This window comes from Mobula hypostoma, chromosome 2 (assembly GCF_963921235.1).
Source record: "Mobula hypostoma chromosome 2, sMobHyp1.1, whole genome shotgun sequence".
In the NCBI taxonomy this organism is placed as follows: Eukaryota; Metazoa; Chordata; class Chondrichthyes; order Myliobatiformes; family Myliobatidae; genus Mobula; species Mobula hypostoma.
Window position 1 is genome coordinate 239,665,867 of NC_086098.1, and position 21,770 is coordinate 239,687,636.

The window sequence follows — 21,770 nt, forward strand, 5'->3', positions numbered from 1 at the left end:
TGAGAAGGATTATGGTGGAATCACTGTATCTTTCCAAATACTGAAATGCCTGGATAGAGTGGAGGTTGAGGGAGAATAGGAGAGCCTAGGATCAGAGGGCACAGTTTCCCAATGAAGAGATGTCTCTTTAGAACTGGGGTTGGTCAAGAAGGTTCAATTGCTCGACATTAGAGGTGAAGTAGTAAAGATTAGACATTGCCTTCGTGGGAGAAGTAAGAGAATAGTAGAGGTTGTTGCCTCTGACTAGAGGCCTATGATTAGTGGTGTGCTGCAGGTATCAGAGCTGGGTCTGTTGACTTTTATCATCTATATTGATGGTCTGAATGATAATGTGGTAAACTAGATCAGCAAGTTTGCACATGCCACCAAAGATTGGGGATGTATTGGACAACGAAGAATACTATCAAATCTTGCAGCAGGATCTGGACCAGCTAGAAAAATGGACTGAAAAGTAGCAGATGGAATTTAATACAGATAAGTGTGAGGTGTTGCACTTTAGAGGGATAAACCAGGGTAAGACTTGCGCGGTGAGTGGTAGGGCAGAGAGGAGTGCAGCAGAACAGAAGGATCATACTGCCCAGGCTTGTGTATCTAGACAGCTAAGACACAACTCTGACCATACAGGAGTATGAGGGGTATAGATATGGTAAATGCAATCAGGCTTTTTCCACTGAGACTAGAGCTAGAGGTCATGGATTAAGGGTGAAAGGTGAAATGAAGGGGAACTTCATTCAGGATTGTGAGTGTGTAGAAGGAGCTGCCTGTGGAAGTGATGGATGGAGGTTCAATTTCAACATTTAAGAGAAATTTGGATAGATACATGGATGGGAGGGATATGGAGTAATATGGTCCAGGTGTGGTTCAATAGGAGTAGGCAGATTAATAGGTCAGAATGGACTAGATGGGCCAAAGGCCTGTTCCTGTGCTCTGATTCTATGACTCCATTTCTCTCGGAGCCGAGGGACAAATCAATTCCATTATTCAAGGTTGTGAGGAGAACAGTCCTAAAACTATGAATCTCACACACACACACACACACACACACACACACACACACACACAATATGTGAATTATAGTTTTAGTAAAACTGTAATATATAAAAGTAATACAAAAAGAGAGCTAAATAAAGAAAAAAAATTAGTGAGGTAGTGCACATGTGTTCATTGTCCATTCAGAAATCTAATGGCAGAAGGGAAGAAGCTGTTCCTAAAACGTTGTGTCTTCAGGCTCTGTACCTCCTCCCTGATGGTAGCAATGAGAAGGGAGTATGTCCCGGATGGTGGAATTTCTTCATGATGGATGCCACTTTCCTGAGGCACCATCTTTTGGAGATGTCCTCAAAAGTTTTGGAAGCTAGTGCCCATGATGGAGCTGGTTGAGTTTACAGCTTTCTGCAGCTTTTTCTAACCCTGTGCAGTGGCCCTTCCATACTAGACAGTGTTGCAGTCAGTGTACAAGGCAAAGGGGGGTGTGATTGGCTAGTCAATGATGGGCCTTGCCTGCAACTTTACCTCATGTGCTCGATTAATTTTAAGAAAGATTTGTATTGCCTGGGCATGCTGGGGTTGCAATCCATTTGGTAGTTTACCAATTGGTGTCAGAATCAAGGCGAAGTGACTTGCTTAATATAGGAGCAGAATCAGTCTAATCATATATTTACGAGACCATACAATTTAGAAGAAGAATGAGGCTATTGAGTCCATCGAGTCTGCCCTCCATTCATTCATGGCTGATTCTCCCCCCTCCCCTCTGCTGTTCTTCTGCCTTCTCCCTGGAACCCTGATCAATGAAGAACCTATCAATCTCTGACCATAAGACATAGGAGCAGAATCAGGCCATTCGACATGTTGAGTCTACTCAGCTATTCTATTTAATGCTGATTTATTATCCCCTCAACCCTCATTCTCCAGTCTTTTCCTGTAACTTTCAATACCCCAACTAATCAAGAACCTATTAACCTCTGCCTTAAATATACCCAGTATCTTGGCCTACACAATAATCTGTGGCAATGAATTCCAGAGATTCACTATCCTTTGACTAAAGAAGTTCCTTGTCATCTCTTGTTCTAAATAGACATCCTTCTATTATGAAGCTGTGCCCTCTGGTCCTGGACTCCCCCACTATAGGAAATTCCTCTCCACATCCACTCTATCAAGGCCTTTCAATATTCAATAGGTTTCAATGGTTTCTGCCTTGAATATTTCTAATGATTTGGCCTCCACACCCCTCTGGCAGTGAATTCCACAGATCTGGCTGAATTTCAGATTTAGATTTCTTTGTCACATGTACGTTGAAACACAGTGAAATGCATTGTTTTGTTAACAGCCAGCACAGCGAAAGATTTGCTGGGGGCAGCCTGCAGTGTTCTCCTCCACCTCCATTTTAATGGCCCATCCCCTTTATTCTGAGGCTGTACCTTCGGATTCTAGATTCTTCCACTACAGGAAACCTCTTCTCCATAACCACTCTATCCAGGCCTTACTGGCCCAGAGGCATCAGTGCTCCTCCTGGAAGGTGTTCCCTTTTCACCTTTATAGGCGCTTCCAGTGCTTGTACAGTGAAGCTTCAGGATCCGTTTGTTACTGCGGTCGTTGGAGTGGGTGCTAGGGTGAAGCCAGTGCAGAGTCCCTCTCCTGTAGTAGCAACTATCTTGATCAGTATCTATCTGTCTCCAGAGTTGAAAAGCCAAACCGAACCTTCAGTTCACGGTCCATTCGGACAACGCCAGTCCTACTCCAACTCCAGCATGATGGAAGTCTTCATCCCCACAAAGCAGCCGACGGCACCTTCAAACTCGCCGCTGCCAAACAAACCCGGCGCCACCCAGGTCTCTCCTGGTTCCTCGGAGAACCAGTCCTCCAGTCCCCAACCTGCACAGCAGAAGTTGAAGCCACAGAAGAAGAAAGCTTCCATTTCTTCCAAGGTAAGGTTCCTCATTTGCAACCCCATTGGACATCCTAGAGGTCTCCAAAAGGACTAGTTCAGCAGGCACCATGGGCTGAAGGTCCTGTTTACATACAACGTAAAACATCGGAGCTGAATTAGGCCGGTCAGCCCATCCAGTCTGCCCTGCTTTTTTCTGTGGCATATTACACACTTCTCCGTACCATCTTACTCCCTTTTCTTGCCTTTGGATCTGATTGTTTAGTTCTTAGATTAGACTGTTTTGTTGTTATTTTCTTTGCAGTATAACAATTAAATATCTACTTATATTTTTTTATTTAATATGGCTCTAGTGGGTATACAAAGTATAATTCTAGAAAGCTCTGGGTTTGTTTACATTACTTGAATAATTGTTTTCTCATTGGTTAACTTGGTCAGTGTTGAATAAGCATGTTTAATTGCTATCTATGGATTTGAATTAAATTTCCCTTATCTCTGGGTATAAAATAGCTAAACACAAGTCAGTGCCACCTTTAATCTTGGCTTCGTCTATCCCTGCCTGTTCAATTTTCCCCTGTTCTATCATGGTACTGAAGTATACATCCAAGGATGCACTGGGACACATCAATAGTGATATAACCTGGTATCATCAGGTGTTTCGGGTCTTTCAACAGCAGACACCCTTGCCCAGGCGACCCAGCCAGGTTTGATCTGTCCCCGGCTTGTGTCCCAGCAGCAATTGACCCACGGGTCACAGCTCTTGATCCATAGCCACCCAGAGGTCGCTCAGCAGTCTCTGTGACGGTCCTGATGGCTCTTTTCTTTGCAGCCCCTGTAATACCAAGGAGAGTAGGACAGTAAGCGGGCAGCAAAACCTCTACACCCCACCGCAATAGGCTTGCATCGTGTCTCTGGGACTACTCTACCAGCTCCTGGTATTTGGCTTTCTTGCGTTCAAAACGCCTCCTCAATCCCATCTTCCCAAGGGACTGTCAGTTCTGTCATGAGCACCTGCTTTGAGATTTCTGACAGAATGAGCACGTCAGGCCTCAGTGCCATGTACCCCGTGATGGGGATAAAGAAACCAGCAGAAATAGAAACCACTTTGGAGTCCAGTATTGCTATAAACTACTAATATTTATTAGTAACTACGCAATACAGTAGTATCAATGTAAGTAAATCACACAGGTTAGCAATGATTATATATAAAAGTAAGTATGGAATATATGTGTTTGAAAACCAAGCTTCTTTAAGTCTAGGGGTAAAAAGATACAGTCTTACGATGTTGAGTAAAGTTCAGTTCAGTTCAGTTTGTGGTATTTAGTTGAGTAGTGATGGAGAGAGAGAGAGAGAGAGTTGAGTCTTCAGGTGAGCTGATGCCGTCGATCTTCTCGTCGTCCTCCGAAATCCTTTACAAGTCACCGACTGTGACTTTAACCAGGGGGACCGGTTTTCCTGTGGTGGAGCTATCACCCCGGCAAGGGTGGACACATAGACAACTCCCCACCAGTCAACCCCTTCTTCACCGATGGAATAGCAATTTGGAATCGATCCGCCTGATGGATCCTCCAAAACCCACTTTCCCTGTGAGCACAACAATGCTCATTCAGTGTCCAGATCATGTGTCCGAGGTCTGTATCTTCTGACCTCCCATTTATTTCACTGTGCTGAGCATCACCTGTCATTCAAAGAGTCCCTCTTTCCTTTGTCTGTAAAGAAATGCGAGCAGGCAACAAGTCCTTGGAAGTAACATCAATAATGTCCTGTCGGTCACCATAGCAACTTTTGAGCTGCTCGGTGCTGTCTCCAAACCCAACTCAGTAGAAATCCAAAGTTACTTCCAATGCCTTAAAGTGACAGTCCAACCGTTAATCTTCATCTCTCTCTCTCTTTTCAAAAGCACAGTTAATAGGAGTACTCCAGCGTCTCCTCACATCAGGGATAATGATGCGATGTAGTCAGGGAATTTTCAGTTGCTTGCCCAGATTGACTTCCAGTTGCCAGTCAGACGATGTGGCGAGCAAGCCTACTGCTAATCTGTGCTGAGGCCATAGCTGGTCTCCAGCTTTGAATTCTTAAGAAAATGATTGTGAAGCAACAGGTTTAGTGCTTCTTTCCTGACTTCCAGAAGAACCTTGGGTTTAAACACCTGATCCATCATTGACATATTACTCTCTTTTCCGTGCTCCCATCATTTCCCTCTCCGCACTGTGATACTCCATGCCTTTGAAGGAATCACAGCTGGAGTAGGAACCGGAGGAAGTGATTTCGCAAGCAAGTCACAGTAAAACATTAATCACCACACATTTAGTCGCACAGGAGCTCAGCATTGGCAGCTTCAGTCACAGGAAAATGGTGCTTTTAGATTACAATATCAAATCTAGGCTGACCCTTAATCAATAAACAATAACCCCAATTGATGCTGTAATTTAGTTCAAGATGCTTAGGCACTAGAGTGCTCCTGGCTAATATTCTTCCCAGACAATAACTACTCAGTCACAATTTTTTTTATGGTTTGTAGCCCAATGGTCTGCAGTTTTCTTCAGGAATAAACCGCTCTCTGAATTGTTCAGTTCCTGCATCAAATTCAGGATTAGCATGGTGTGAATGTTGCACTTTGTATGCAAGATACTACTGTGCAGGTCTCCTGCTTACTGATTCCTTGAGAGATGAGCCTCCCTTAGCTGCTGGTTCCCCCATTCGTTTGTCCCAACTTGTTCTGTTTAAAGTCACCACCTTTGGGTGCCCTAAAGGGTGCCTGAAGTGGGTGCATTTCCCCATGAGAGCAGTCCTCTCATTCTCCTTGTATGCTGCATTGCCTCTCAATTCATCTATGGATCAAGCCCAAAGGTTACCCTTCAGGCAGGCAGATGTGAGGAAGCATCACACAGCCAAAGAAAGGTGGCCTTGTTTAATGATGATGGCCTCCAGGATACACATGAACATTCCCATGAGCAATGTTGTAAGATTGGTGGTTGGAATGTGGGGGTGGGGGGCTTGTTTGTGCTTTCTGTAGTGCAAGGCAATTACTTTTTCAGAAGAGCAGAATCAGCAGTTTGGGACAACCTCGCTCCTGGTATTACGTGGCAGGTTCTTGATGTCCCTTCCTTTCCCACAGATCCCATCTTCTGCCGTGGAGATGCCCGCCTCAGCCGACATCGCAGGGTTAAACCTGCAGTTCGGGGCTTTGCAATTTGGTTCTGAGCCCATGTTATCTGAGTACGAGTCAACCCCAACAACCAGCGTGCCCGTGAGCCAACCCCAGAGCAACCTCTATACCAGTGCTGTAAGGTAATGCCAACACCACTTGATGCTTTTCTCTTCCTGCATCTTCCACCAGATTGCTCTCTGGCACTGTTTGCTTGTTATGGAGGAAGAAGGAAAATGAAGTAGTACGGTTAAAAGTTTTTACTGTGTTATGTTAAGCCACAGTCCATATGGGAGTGATGAACCAGGCCTGACAGGATAGAAATGTGTGCACTCAAAAGCCTGCAGAGAGAGACAGAGAGCCCTCCGCATGTACGAGGCCCATTCAATTCACCACGTGCCATGTTCTTGTGATTGATCCAATACAGGTCATGTACAACATTCACTTCCGGCAAGTGAGCGTTACTGGCAAAACCAGCGTTTAATGCTCCCTGAAATGTAGTGTATCCACAGTCCTTTAGCCGTGCGAATCCCCGCAGTAGAATTGGGTTGCAGTTACAGCATTTAGGCCCGTCGCCAAAATGGCACGGTGGATGTAGTCACAAGTCAGAATGATGTGCAACATTGTCTTGAAGGCAGAGGCTAAGACTGGTGCTGTTGCAATAGCCTAGGTAAGGAACTGTATTAATGAAAGGATTAACGTATGAGGAGCCTGTACTCCCTGGAAGTTAGAAGAATGCCAGGGGGAACTCATTGAAACCTATCGAATATTAAAAGTCCTAGATAGAGTGGACGTTGTTTCCAATATTGGGGGAACCTAGGACCCTCAGAGTACAAGGACTTCCGTTTAGAACAGAGATGAGGAGGAATTTCTTTAGCCAGAGGGTGGTGAATTTGTGGAATTAATTGCCACAGATGGCTGTGGAAACCAACACATAGGGTTAATATCTAAAGCAGCGGTTGACAGATCCTTGATTAATAAGGTCGTCAAAGGTTATGCAGAGATGGCAGGAGAATAGGTATGATAAATAAGCCATGATGGAATGAGGAGCAGACTCGATGGGCAAAAAAAAGCCTACTCTGCTCCACACATAAAAGTTGCTGGTGAACGCAACAGGCCAGGCAGCATCTCTAGGAAGAGGTGCATTTGACGTTTCAGGCCGAGACCCTTCGTCAGGACTAACTGAAGGGAGAGTGAGTAAGGGATTTGAAAGTTGGAGGGGGAGGGGGAGATCCAAAATGACAGGAGAAGACAGGAGGGGGAGGGATGGAGCCAAGAGCTGGACAGGTGATTGGCAAAAGGGATACGAGAGGATCACGGGACAGGAGATCTGGGAAGAAAGACAAGGGGGGGGGGACCCAGAGGATGGACAAGAGGTATATTCAGAGGGACAGAGGGAGAAAAAGGAGAGTGAGAGAAAGAATGTGTGTATAAAAATAAGTAACAGATGGGGTACGAGGGGGAGGTGGGGCCTTAGCGGAAGTTAGAGAAGTCGATGTTCATGCCATCAGGTTGTCTTCTCCTATCATTTTGGATCTCTCCCTCCACCTCCCAGTTTTCAAATCCCTTACTCACTAGTCCTGACGAAGGGTCTCGGCCTGAAACGTCGACTGCACCGCTTCCTGGAGATGCTGCCTGGCCTGCTGCGTTCACCAGCAACTTTTATGTGTGTTGCTTGAATTTCCAGCATCTGCAGAATTCCTGTTGTTTGCGTCCTACTCTGCTCCTGTGTCTTAAAATCTTGTATATTGTTCATGGACTACTGCATCTTTGGTGTGCTGGAGAAGGAAATAGTGAAGACAATCAAGCAAGGTGTGTTCTGAATGGTTCAGAGGGTAGGAGCTTGTATGTTCTTCCTGCGACTCCGTGGATTCCCTCCGGGTGGTTGTTTCCTCCCATATTCTAAAGACGTAGTTAGAGTTAATAAATTTTGTGCACGCTATATTGGTGTCGGAAGCATGGTGACACTTGGGGCTGCCCCCAGCACATCCTCATACTGTGTCCGTCATTGACGCAAATGATGCATTTCACTGTATGTTCTGAATAAACAACAAATAAGTCTAAGCTGTAATCTTTCATTGACCACAGAAACTGGCCTTACTACCAAGTCTGCCAACCATCAGGCACCCATTTTATGTAACAGATCCTGCACTGGTTTTATTTTCTCCCACATTCTTGTCACTGCTGCCCCAGATAAGTGACATCAGAATGAGCTTTAGACCTCAGCATTACGCTGTACCATCAGGAAATGAACAATGCTCCATACTTTAGCTGTGAAAGTTATCGTGCTACTGAGTACACATGAAGATCCTACACTCACCCCCAGATCCCCCAGGCTTCTGCTGACCTTGGCCATTCTCTTCCTCCCCAGACGTCTGAACATCAACGTGAATGGTGTCCCCTGATCCAAGGCAGCAAACAGCGGTGTAACCTGACTCCTTTGCTCTGGTCCCTCAGCAGAGCATAGAGACAGCTGGTGAGCAGATAAACGGAAAATGCCTTGTGGTTTTCAAATCCACGGCTTTCTGGGACGTGGAAAAGAGCCTCCATTGGGTGCACCTGTTCCTGGCAGCAGCAGCCCCACATGACGCTGGGTGTATGCCAAAGATCCTTGTGTCAAGACTGTCCTATTCCTTCTCTTACAAGTTTCGGTCAAATCCGCATGCATTGCTCGTTCCACACTAAAACTGCCCTCTGAGTGAAGAGGTTCTTCCCCCCCATCCCCCACCTCCAGATTCTTCTTAAACATTTAACTTTTTACCTCTAGAACTAGTTTCACCCAACCTCAGTGGATAAAGCCTGCTTGCAATTGCCCTGTGATTTTGAATACCTTTATTCAAATCTCCCCTCATTCTTTTGCGCTCCAGGGAATAAAATCCCAACCTTTTCAACCTTTCCCTATAACTTGCAATCTCAAGTCCTGGCAATATGCTGGAAAATGTTCTCTACTCTTTAAATCTTACTAATATTTTTCCTTTAGGTAGGTAGCCCATTGAATGTGTTCCATCATTCTCCTGCCTTCTCCCCCTAACCTTTGGCACCCTTAACTAATCAAGAATCTGTCAGAATCAGGTTCAGGTTTAATATCACTGCATATGCCGTGCCGTTTTGCGGCAGCAGTACGCCGAAATACATAATAAAACTATACTTTACAACAAGTGTTAATTTAAAAAATAACACTTCAGTGGGGTGCCGCAGGGGTTGGTGCTGGACCTGCAGCTGTTTACCATTTACATTGATGATTTGGAAGAGGGGACTGAGTGTAGCGTAGCAAAATTTGCTGATGACACTAAACTGAGTGGAAAAGCAAATTGTACAGAGGATGTGTAGAATCTGCAGAGGGATATAGATAGGTTAAATGAGTGGGCCAAGGTCTGGCAGATGGATTACAACATTGGTAAATGCGCGATCATCCACTTTGGAAGGAATAATAGAGAGCAAATTATTATTTAAATGGTGAAAGATCGCAGCATGCTGTTGTGCAGAGGGACTTGGGAGTGCTTGTTCATGAATCGCAAAAAGTTGGCTTGCAGGGGTTATTAAGAAGGCAAATGGAATGTTGTCCTTCATTGCTAGAGGGATTGAATTCAAGAGCAGGGAGGTCATGCTGTAATATACAGGGTACTGGTGCACGGGGTACAGCACCTGGAGTGCTGTGTGCAGTTCTGGTCTCCATACTTGAAGGGTATACTGACTTTGTAGGCAGTGCAGAGGAGGTTCACCATGTTGATTCCAGAGATGAAGGGGTTAACTTATGAGAGATTGAGTCACCTGGGGCTGTGTATACTCTGGAATTCAGAAGAATGAGAGGGGATCTTAAAGAAACATACAAAATTTTGAAAGGGGTAGATAAGATAGAAGTAGGAAAATTGTTTCCATTGGTAGGTGAGACTAGAACTAGGGGACGTTGCCCCAAGATTCAGGGGAGAAGATTTGGGACAGAGATGAGGAGAAACTGTTTTTCCCAGAGAGTGGTGAATCTGTGGAATTCTCTCCCCAGGGAAGCAGTTGAGGCTTCTTCACTAAATATATTTACAGTACAGTTGGATAGATTTTTACATAGGGGAATTAAGAGTTATGGGGAAAAGGCAGGTAGATGGAGCTGAGTTTGCAGACGGATCAGCCATGATTTTATTGAATGGTGGGCAGGCTCGATGGGCAGGATGGCCTACTCCTGCTCCTATTTCTTATGTTCTTATGTAAAAATACCAAAGTAGTGTTTGTGGGTTCAGTTTTTTACTCAGAAATCTCGCTGTTGATGTATTGACTGTGTCTTCAGGCTTCAGTACCACCTCCTTGATGATAGCAATGAGAAGAGGGCATGTTCTTTTAAAGGTGTCCTTGATGCTGGGAAGGCTAGTGCTCGGAGCGGGCTGAGTTTACAACTTCCTCCATTCCAGACAATGATGTGACCAGTTGATGTGACCAGTTAAAATGCTCTTCACGGTACATCTGTCGAAATTTCTCTTTGATGACATACCATTATCCTCAAACTCCTAATGAGATACAGCTGCTGAATTCTTTGTAATTGCATCAATATGTTTGGCCCAGGTTAGATTCTTAGAGATGTTGATACCCAGGAACTGTTGAAATTTCTCACAGTTTCCACTGCTGATTCCTCGATGAGGACTGGTGTGTGTTCCCTTGACTTTCCCTCCCTGAAGTTCACCATCAATTCCTTGATCTTACTGATGTTGAAGGCAGTGTTTTTGCTGCAGCACTGCTCAACCAGCCGACCTATCTCGTTCCTGTGCGCTGTACGCCTCCTCGTCACCACCTTAAAGCAGAAAGTGCTGGGTGGCAGCTGTAGAAACACTTCAGGTGAGAGCTGAGAAAGGGTGAAGCAAAATTGTAGAGAAGGCACAAGGGACGTGGATCAGGAAATACTCATGATAGGCTGAGACCAGTGTTCCCAAGGTGATGATCTTATTGGTGAAACAACATGGATGAGGGAGAAGCAGGCTGTTAGGGAAGAGAAATGAGGAGCATAAAGGCTGTGACATGTAGGAAACACCAATCCATGGCTTCCTGAATCAGGAACTTTGTTAGAGCATAGAGCAGTAACAGGTTTTTCAGTTTGCAATCTCTGCACCAAACATGATGTCAAATTAAGCTAAATCTCTTTGCTTGTACAAAGTTAAAATTAAATCTGTTACCAAAATATGCACAGGATATGTCACCATATGCAACCCAGAGAATGATCATCTTGTGGGCATTCACAGTAAATACAAGAAACGCAATAGAATCAGTGAAAGACTGCACCCAACAGGATGGACAACCAGTGTGCAAAAGACAACAAACTGTGCAAATACAAAAAGAAAGGGAAATAACAATAATAAATAAGCAATAACTATTGAGAACCTGAGATGACGAGTCCTTGAAAGTGAGTCCATGGGTTATGGAAACAGTTCAGTGATAGGGTGAGTGATAGGTTGGTTCAAGAGCCTGGTGGTTGAGGGCTAATGCATGATCAATATCCCTCCATTCCCTGTATATACATTTGTCTACCTCTTAAACGCCATTGTTGTACCTGCTTCCATCATTACCCCAGCACCCATTTCAGACACTATCAACCATATCCCTCTAGGCTTTCCACTATTCACCTTTAATGTGTGTCCTCTTCATTCAAGTACATTTATTATCAAAGAATGTATAAATCATACAAAGTTGAGGTTTGTTAGCTCACAGGTAGCCACAAAGCAAGAAACCCAAAAGATCCCGAATAAAATGGGGAATAATTAAATAAATAAATTTAGGATGGCGATGCAAAGAAGCTACTTTTTCCCAGAAAGTAATGAATCTGGAATTATCTGCCCAGGGAAGCAGTAGAGGCTGTAGGCTTTCTTTGACTGGGGTCAACCATGGATTCCAGCTGACTACGTGATATGCACGCCAGGGCAGTATGATATGGAGAGCAAGCTGTTGCCTGTGCAGCAGGCAGTCTCTCTCGCAGGGTTGCCAGTTAGGGTTGATCAACATGGGACTGCCTTAGGGAATCCAGCTGCAGATTTTACCTCGGGGTTTACTCCAGCAGCCTTCCCCATGAGCGGGTATAGCTGCAAAACAGCAGGGGTTTGAGATCAGAGTTTTCCTTCTCCTAGATGAGCTGCCAACCAAGGCTGATGAGCCCCGTCTGCCCACAGCAACTGGTTTTAAGCCTCCAGTAATCCATCTTCTCCTATCAGTGGAAAAGGTTCCTCCAGGCTTAGTAGCCAAGCGACATGTGAAGCCAGGAGCTCGACTTGGTTGTCAGAGGCTATTTAAGAGGCACTCCATTGAGAGCATTTAATAGGTAGTGGGAGCTCATCCCCATTCCCCCCACTGGCTGTAACAACCTTAAGGTGCCAGTAGAGTAGAAACTACCTCATTAAGTGTATTTAGGACAAAGATTTTTGCCTGACTGGGTAATTAAGGGTTATGGCAAAAAGGCTGGTAGCTCAGCCATGATCTATTGAATGGTGGAACGGGCTCAACAGGCCAAATGGTGGACTCTTGCTCCTATTTCTTATGTCCTTTCACTTTTCCATTTATTTATTCTTCCAAAGAGCCACATCGTCATTCTTGCCCCCAACCTTCAGTCACTGTGGCTGCACAATCTCACCGCTCTTGTTCTCTCGCAGTGAGTCCTCGCCAACGATCGCCTCCAACCCAAGCCCGGACTCTGGCTACCAGCCCAGCGCGATCACAACCTCGGCGTTCACAGCCCAGAACAGCGCACCGGGGGCACAGTACGAGCAGAGTTCCGCCCAGCGGGCGCCGTACTCCAACTCCCTGTCCTCCTCGCCTCAGAAAGACCTGACGCAAGCCAAGGTGACCAGCTTTGTTTGGGGGAAGGGTGATGCTTTTGTTTAATTTCCTACCTTCTGACATGTCGCACTGTATTCTGACAAAATCTGACTTTTCTTATAGAACGGCTTCAGCACGATACAGACATCGCAGTCCATCGAAGGTGCGTCCAGATCCTTGCTTGAGGGGTGCCTGGGAGGGTTTTGGGTCATATTACGTTTGGAGATGATGTTAGGTGATGAGAGCAAGGTCAGGTCTGAGGCCAAGGAGGACAGTATCATCAGGGTTTTGGGGGGCGGCGGGGCAACGCAAGAGGAGCCATCAATGCCAATTCCATCCTGTTAAATCCATTCAGGAGAAGCTGCTTTCCCTGAGGAGCAGGGGGAGTCTGTGGCCTGCTCCCACATGGATTTTCTGATCAGAGTGGGGTGAGTTGGAGCACAAAATTACTGTGAGAGGGTCAGAACAGTCTGTTTACAAACTTTGAAGAAAGAAATGATCCTCAGAACATGGAACAGTACAGTACAGACCCTTTAGTCCAGAATGTTGTGCCAACTTTTTAACCTATTCTAAGATCAACCTAACCTTTCCCTCTTATAGCCCTCCATTTTTCTGTAATCCATGTGCATATCTAAAAGTTTCTTAAATGTTCCTACCACCAGCCTCTGCAGATTGTTTTCTTGAGGAACACACATAAAATGCTGGAGGAACTCAGCAGGTCAGGCAGTAGTTATGGAAATGAAGATCCAGTCTGTGTTTTAGGCTGAGGACTGGGATCCTCTTATCCTCCTGAGGATTTGATCCTCTCAAGGAATTCACTGGGTCAAGCACCACCAGTGAGAGGGAAGTAATTGCTGCTACTTTATCCTGGTGCAGGATTTCAGCCTGAAAAATTGACAATTTCTTTCCCCCTCACAGATACCACTCGACATGTTGAGCTCCACAAGAGGGCTGTTTGTTGCTCGAAGTTCGGAGACAAACAGTTCTTTATCTTGGTAATTCTGCTTATCTCGCCCCACCCTGATTACTTGCCCTGAAACAGAGTTTCAATCCGAAACGTTGATTTCTTTCGGCCCACTGAGTTCTTCCAGCAGATTTCATAAGTCAGAGCACTGAGTACTGGAGTTAGGATATTATGTTGAAGTACTGTTAATATGGTGGGACTAAATAAGGAGTCTTGTGTGCAGTCTGGTCACCTACCTACAAGAAATATAGCAATAAAATTTGAGGAGTACAGAGAAAATTTACAAGGATATTGCTGGGACTTGAGGACCTGAGTTATCGGGAAAGTTTGAATAGGTTCGAGCTTTATTCCCTCGCTCTTATAAGTTTGAGGGGAGATTTGACAGAGGGATACAAACATTATGAGAGGTATAGATAGGGTAAATACAAGAAGGGTTTTTCCACGGAGGTTGGGTGAGACCACATCTAGAGGGTGGTGAGAGTGTGGAATGAGCTGTGAGTGGAAGTGGTGGATATGGGTTGGATTTCAATGTTTATGAGAAATTTGGATAACTACTTTGGGACTGGGGTATGGAGGGCTATGGTCCGGGTATGGCTTGTTTGACACAGACTCAATGGGTCAAAGGACCGGTTTCTTTGCTATGGTGCTCTACAGCTCTGATTGTTTGTGGCTGTTATGTTTAATGCTGTCCATCTCAGCTGCTCAGACAGCCTCAGCCTGTGACCACTACCACCAAAGACAAAGGCCGCGTGCCTAGAGGGACACCATCTCTTCAGGCTCCCCTTCAAGTCACACACAACCTTGGCCTGGAAATATCCTTCATTGTTGACTCTAAACCCTGAACTGTCTCCCCCAGCAGCAACTGATCTTCACCCAGGGAATGCAAGAGGGCAATTTGCCACTTCCTTCCCAAAGGGCATTTATGCATGGGCAAATAATGTTGGTATTTCCTGTAACACACATCAAAGTTGCTGGTGAACGCAGCAGGCCAGGCAGCATCTGTAGGAAGAGATACAGTCGACGTTTCAGGCCGAGACCCTTCGTCAGGACTAACTGAAGGAAGAGTGAGTAAGGGATTTGAAAGTTGGAGGGGGAGGGGGAGATCCAAAATGATAGGAGAAGACAGGAGGGGGAGGGATGGAGCCAAGAGCTGGACAGGTGATAGGCAAAAGGGGATACGAGAGGATATTGTCTCAGCTTGCTCCTGCCCCACCGAACTCGTTTCTGCATACCTCGACACGGTTTTGTCACCCCTTGTTCAATCCCTTCCGACCTATGTTCGTGACACTTCTCACGCTCTTAAACTTTTCGATGATTTTAAGTTCCCTGGCCCCCACCGCTTTATTTTCACCATGGATGTCCAGTCCTTATATACTTCCATCCCCCATCAGGAAGGTCTCAAAGCTCTACGCTTCTTTTTGGATTCCAGACCTAATCAGTTCCCCTCTACCACCACTCTGCTCCGTCTAGCGGAATTAGTCCTTACTCTTAATAATTTCTTCTTTGGCTCCTCCCACTTCCTCCAAACTAAAGGTGTAGCTATGAGCACCCGTATGGGTCCTAGCTATGCCTGCCTTTTTGTTGGGTTTGTGGAACAATCTATGTTCCGTGCCTATTCTGGTATCTGTCCCCCACTTTTCCTTCGCTACATCGACGACTGCGTTGGCGCTGCTTCCTGCACGCATGCAGAACTCATTGACTTTATTAACTTTGCCTCCAACTTTCACCCTGCCCTCAAGTTTACCTGGTCCATTTCCAACACCTCCCTCCCCTTTCTAGATCTTTCTGTCTCTGTCTCTGGAGACAGCTTATCCACTGATGTCTACTATAAGCCTACTGACTCTCACAGCTATCTGGACTATTCCTCTTCTCACCCTGTCTCTTGCGAAAACGCCATCCCCTTCTCGCAATTCCTCCATCTCCGCCACATCTGCTCTCAGGATGAGGCTTTTCATTCTAGGAGGAGGGAGATGTCCTCCTTTTTTAAAGAAAGGGGCTTCCCTTCCTCCACTATCAACTCTGCTCTTAAACGCATCTCCCCCATTTCACGTACATCTGCTCTTACTCCATCCTCCCGCCACCCCACTAGGAATAGGGTTCCCCTGGTCCTCACCTACCACTCCACCAGCCTCCGGGTCCAACATATTATTCTCCGTAACTTCTGCCACCTCCAATGGGATCCCACCACTAAGCACATCTTTCCCTCCCCACCTCTCTCTGCATTCCGCAGGGATCGCTCCCTACGCAACTCCCTTGTCCATTCGTCCCCCCCATCCCTCCCCACTGATCTCCCTCCTGGCACTTATCCGTGTAAGCGGAACAAGTGCTACACATGCCCTTACACTTCCTCCCTTACCACCATTCAGGGCCCCAAACAGTCCTTTCAGGTGAGGCAACACTTCACCTGTGAGTCAACTGGGGTGATGTACTGCGTCCGGTGCTCCTGATGTGGCCTTTTATATATTGGCGAGACCCGACACAGACTGGGAGACCACTTTGCTGAACATCTACGCTCTGTCCGCCAGAGAAAGCAGGGTCTCCCAGTGGCCACACATTTTAATTCCACATCCCATTCCCATTCTGACATGTCTATCCACGGCCTCCTCTATTGTAGAGATGAAGCCACACTCAGGTTGGAGGAACAACACCTTATATTCCGTCTGGGTAGCCTCCAACCTGATGGCATGAACATCGACTTCTCTAACTTCCACTAAGGCCCCACCTCCCCCTCGTACCCCATCTGTTTCTTATTTTTATGCACACATTCTTTCTCTCACTCTCCTTTTTCTCCCTCTGTCCCTCTGAATATACCTCTTGCCCATCCTCTGGGACCCCCCCCCCCCCCGTCTTTCTTCCTGGACCTCCTGTCCCATGATCCTCTAGTATCCCCTTTTGCCTATCACCTGTCCAGCTCTTGGCTCTATCCCTCCCCCTCCTCCTATCATTTTGGATCTCCCCCTCCCCCTCCAACTTTCAAATCCCTTACTCACTCTTCCTTCAGTTAGTCCTGACAAAGGGTCTCGGCCTGAGACGTCGACTGCACCTCTTTGTACAGATGCTGCCTGGCCTGCTGCGTTCACCAGCAACTTTGATGTGGGTTGCTTGAATTTCCAGCATCTGCAGAATTCCTGTTGTTTGGTATTTCCTGTGTTGTCCACATTATAGTCACTGCTGAAACCACTCAGTAAGTGTGCAGTGTGAACCAGGGGTTAATGTTTCATCACAGTACGAAGTTAAAAATATTACACTGCCTAAATAAGAGTAGGGTGTGTTGGGAGGGGTGATTGGTTGGAGGAAGTAACAGACGTTAGTTCATTCTGCGTTGCCCACACAATCACGCAGCCTCCAGTTTAATGCTCAGCCATCCATCTCTGTCTTGATTCTGATCTTTAAACTAGAATGGTTGGGGGGTGGGAATCAAATTAAAGAGGCTAGGTGTGAGGAGGTTAGTTCACAACAAAGGGATGGGAACCAGTGCAGAGAGACAGAGGGGTGTAAAGTGAGCGTAGAAGCAAAAAGTACAAAGGGGAAAAGTAAAAGTGGCAGGCCGACAAATCCAGGGCAAGCATTAAAAAGGGCTAAGAGAGTTGTAAAAGAGCGCCTGAAGGCTTTATGTGTCAATGCAAGGAGCATTCGTAATAAGGTGGATGAATTGAAAGTGCAGATTGTTATTAATGATTATGATATAGTTGGGATCACAGAGACATGGCTCCAGGGTGACCAGGGATGGGAGCTCAACGTTCAGGGATATTCAATATTCAGGAGGGATAGACATGAAGGAAGGGGAGGTGGGGTGGCGTTGCTGGTTAAAAAAGAGATTAACGCAATAGAAAGGAAGGACATAAGCCGGGAAGATGTGGAATCGATATGGGTAGAGCTGCGTAACACTAAGGGGCAGAAGACGCTGGTGGGAGTTGTGTACAGGCCACCTAACAGTAGTAGTGAGGTCGGAGATGGTATTAAACAGGAAATTAGAAATGTGTGCAATAAAGGAACAGCAGTTATAATGGGTGACTTCAATCTACATGTAGATTGGGTGAACCAAATTGGTAAAGGTGCTGAGGAAGAGGATTTCTTGGAATGTATGCGGGATGGTTTTTTGAACCAACATGTCGAGGAACCGACTAGAGAGCAGGCTATTCTGGACTGGGTTTTGAGCAATGAGGAAGGGTTAATTAGCGATCTTGTCGTGAGAGGCCCCTTGGGTAAGAGTGACCATAATATGGTGGAATTCTTCATTAACATGGAGAGTGACGTAGTTAATTCAGAAACAAAGGTTCTGAACTTAAAGAGGGGTAACTTTGAAGGTATGAGTCGTGAATTAGCTAAGATAGACTGGCAAATGACACTTCAAGGATTGACGGTGGATATGCAATGGCAGGCATTTAAAGGTTGCATGGATGAACTACAACAATTGTTCATCCCAGTTTGGCAAAAGAATAAATCAAGGAAGGTAGTGCACCCGTGGCTGACAAGAGAAATTAGGGATAGTATCAATTCCAAAGAAGTAGCATACAAATTAGCCAGAGAAAGTGGCTCACCTGAGGACTGGGAGAAATTCAGAGTTCAGCAGAGGAGGACAAAGGGCTTAATTAGGAAGGGGAAAAAAGATTATGAGAGAAAACTGGCAGAGAACATAAAAACGGACTGTAAAAGCTTTTATAGATATGTAAAAAGGAAAAGACTGATAAAGACAAATGTAGGTCCCCTGCAAACAGAAACAGGTGAATTGATTATGGAGAGCAAGGACATGGCAGACCAATTGAATAATTACTTTGGTTCTGTCTTCACTAAGGAGGACATAAATAATCTTCCAGAAATAGTAAGGGACAGAGGGTCCAGTGAGATGGAGGAACTGAGCGAAATACATGTTAGTAGGGAAGTGGTGTTAGGTAAATTGAAGGGATTGAAGGCAGATAAATCCCCAGGGCCAGATGGTCTGCATCCCAGAGTGCTTAAGGAAGTGGCCCAAGAAATAGTGGATGCATTAGTGATAATTTTTCAAAACTCGTTAGATTCTGGACTAGTTCCTGAGGATTGGAGGGTGGCTAATGTAACCCCACTTTTTAAAAAAGGAGGGAGAGAGAAACCGGGGAATTATAGGCCGGTTAGCCTAACGTCGGTGGTGGGGAAACTGCTGGAGTCAGTTATCAAGGATGTGATAACAGCACATTTGGAAAGCGGTGAAATGATCGGACAAAGTCAGCATGGATTTGTGAAAGGAAAATCATGTCTGACGAATCTCATAGAATTTTTTGAGGATGTAACTAGTAGAGTGGATAGGGGAGAACCAGTGGATGTGGTATATTTGGATTTTCAAAAGGCTTTTGACAAGGTCCCACACAGGAGATTAGTGTGCAAACTTAAAGCACATGGTATTGGGGGTAAGGTATTGGTGTGGGTGGAGAATTGGTTAGCAGACAGGAAGCAAAGAGTGGGAATAAACGGGACCTTTTCAGAATGGCAGGCGGTGACTAGTGGGGTACCGCAAGGCTTAGTGCTGGGACCCCAGTTGTTTACAATATATATTAATGACTTGGATGAGGGAATTAAATGCAGCATCTCCAAGTTTGCGGATGACACGAAGCTGGGTGGCAGTGTTAGCAGTGAGGAGGATGCTAAGAGGATGCAGGGTGACTTGGATAGGTTGGGTGAGTGGGCAAACTCATGGCAGATGCAATTTAATGTGGATAAATGTGAAGTTATCCACTTTGGTGGCAAAAATAGGAAAACAGATTATTATCTGAATGGTGGCCGATTAGGAAAAGGGGAGGTGCAACGAGACCTGGGTGTCATTATACACCAGTCATTGAAAGTGGGCATGCAGGTACAGCAGGCGGTGAAAAAGGCGAACGGTATGCTGGCATTTATAGCGAGAGGATTCGAGTACAGGAGCAGGGAGGTACTACTGCAGTTGTACAGGGCCTTGGTGAGACCACACCTGGAGTATTGTGTGCAGTTTTGGTCCCCTAATCTGAGGAAAGACATCCTTGCCATAGAGGGAGTACAAAGAAGGTTCACCAGATTGATTCCTGGGATGGCAGGTCTTTCATATGAAGAAAGACTGGATGAACTGGGCTTGTACTCGTTGGAATTTAGAAGATTGAGGGGGGATCTGATTGAAACGTATAAGATCCTAAAGGGATTGGACAGGCTAGATGCGGGAAGATTGTTCCCGATGTTGGGGAGGTCTAGAACGAGGGGTCACAGTTTGAGGATAGAGGGGAAGCCTTTTAGGACCGAGGTTAGGAAAAACTTCTTCACACAGAGAGTGGTGAATCTGTGGAATTCTCTGCCACAGCAAACTGTTGAGGCCAGTTCATTAGCTATGTTTAAAAGGAAGTTAGATATGGCCCTTGTGGCTACAGGGGTCACGGGGTATGGAGGGAAGGCTGGGTTCTGAGTTGGATGATCAGCCATGATCATAATAAATGGCGGTGCAGGCTCGAAGGGCCGAATGGCCTACTCCTGCACCTATTTTCTATGTCTATGTCTATATGTCTATGATCCCAAGCCCTTCAGGTCTTCAAAACTTGTCCTATTTCCTTTAAAACAAAGTGCTGGAAGTACTCAGCCGGTCGTGCAGCATCCGTGGAGAGCGAGAAAAACAAAATTAATGTTTTGGGTCTTGGCTTCCGTTAGTCAGGGTTGACCATGGATGTTGAATATTAGCTATCTAAATCAATATGCAAGCTAGGGCAGTGTGATGTTGAGAGCCAGCTGTTACCCCCTTTCCACGCAGCTGATGAATCCAAATGAACGGCAGAGACCAATACAGTTTGATACCAGCTGCATCGCAGGAGTTGCCAGTTGGCCTTGAACTCAACGAAGGACTACGATGGGTGCTCCAGCTCCAGTGTTCTCCTGAAGCCTTCCCCATGAGTGTGTCTAGCTGCAAGGCAGTAGAAGTATGAGATCAGAGTTTTCCTTCTAGTTGAGCTGCCAACCAGGCTGACATGCTCCATCTCTTTTGGGTCAGCCTAAAAATGTTTCCCTTTTCAGAGATACTGCCTAGCCTGCAGAGTACTTCCTGAGTTTAAAAACCTAGCATTTTGTTTCTGATGACCTTATTGGTGATATTACTCTGTGTTTGTTAGTACCTGGTACATCTTTGGACTGTTGAGGAAACCAGAGCACCCGGAGAAAACCACTCATTCCACAGGGAGGACGTACAGAGACTCCTTACAGAGGATGCTGGGATTGAACTCCAGACACCGCCCCATGTTGTATTAGCATCATGCTAACCGCAATGCTACTGTGGCACCCCAATAAGAAGCTAAATAGCATTTTGTTCCTGATCACCGTGTTTGGTGATCTAAATCTGCATTCGTTAATATCTTAAGCGAACAATCATTTTCACCAGGTTTTTGACAGAGAAATTTGGAGTCATATTTCTTTCAGCTTTAAAGGTCTAGTTGGAATATTTAAACACTTTCCCTGCACCCTCACCCAGCTTCTGTTTCATAGACACAGCTCTGTGAAACTTGTTCACCCTGCGCTCCACAAGCTTTCAGATCTGTTAACCCAGAGAGTGGGCTTAGTGCAGAAAAATGCTGCTGAGATGCAGGGTCAACTATGATCTAACTAAGTTTAACAAGACTTCGATGAGGAATCAGAGGGGAGATGACGTGAAATCTAGAGTGTAGAAGGTTGTTGTAGATTACAACAGGACATTGATCAGATGCAGAGCTGGGCTGAGAAGTGGCTGATGGAGTTCAATCTAGAAAAGTGTGAAGTGACTTTCTTTGGAAGGTCGAACAGTGTTAATATCAGGATTCTTAGCAGTGTGAGGGGCTGAGGGTTCTCAGAGTCTACGTCCATAGATCCCTCGAATGTTAATAGGATGGGATAAGAAGGAATATGGTGTGTTGGCCTTCGTTTGTCAGGGGATTGAGTTCAAGAGCTGCGAGATAATGTTGCAGCTCTATAAAAGCCTGGTTAGACCACACTTGGAATATTATGTTCAGTTCTGGTTACCACTTTATAGG

At 45.7% G+C, this 21,770-nt stretch overlaps 1 protein-coding gene across 6 annotated transcripts in view; it reads left to right on the top strand.

Annotated features, from left to right (window-relative positions):
* The window catches only part of ubap2l (ubiquitin associated protein 2-like), a 135,942-nt gene that overhangs the window by 79,909 nt on the left and 34,263 nt on the right, over positions 1-21,770 (top strand). For all 6 annotated transcript variants that reach the window (XM_063041734.1, XM_063041733.1, XM_063041737.1 and 3 more), the window contains 4 exons: positions 2,677-2,924; positions 6,003-6,175; positions 12,653-12,842; positions 12,942-12,981. In XM_063041734.1, coding sequence (XP_062897804.1) covers positions 2,677-2,924; positions 6,003-6,175; positions 12,653-12,842; positions 12,942-12,981 — 651 coding nt within the window. The remainder of the gene's footprint in view (positions 1-2,676; positions 2,925-6,002; positions 6,176-12,652; positions 12,843-12,941; positions 12,982-21,770) is intronic.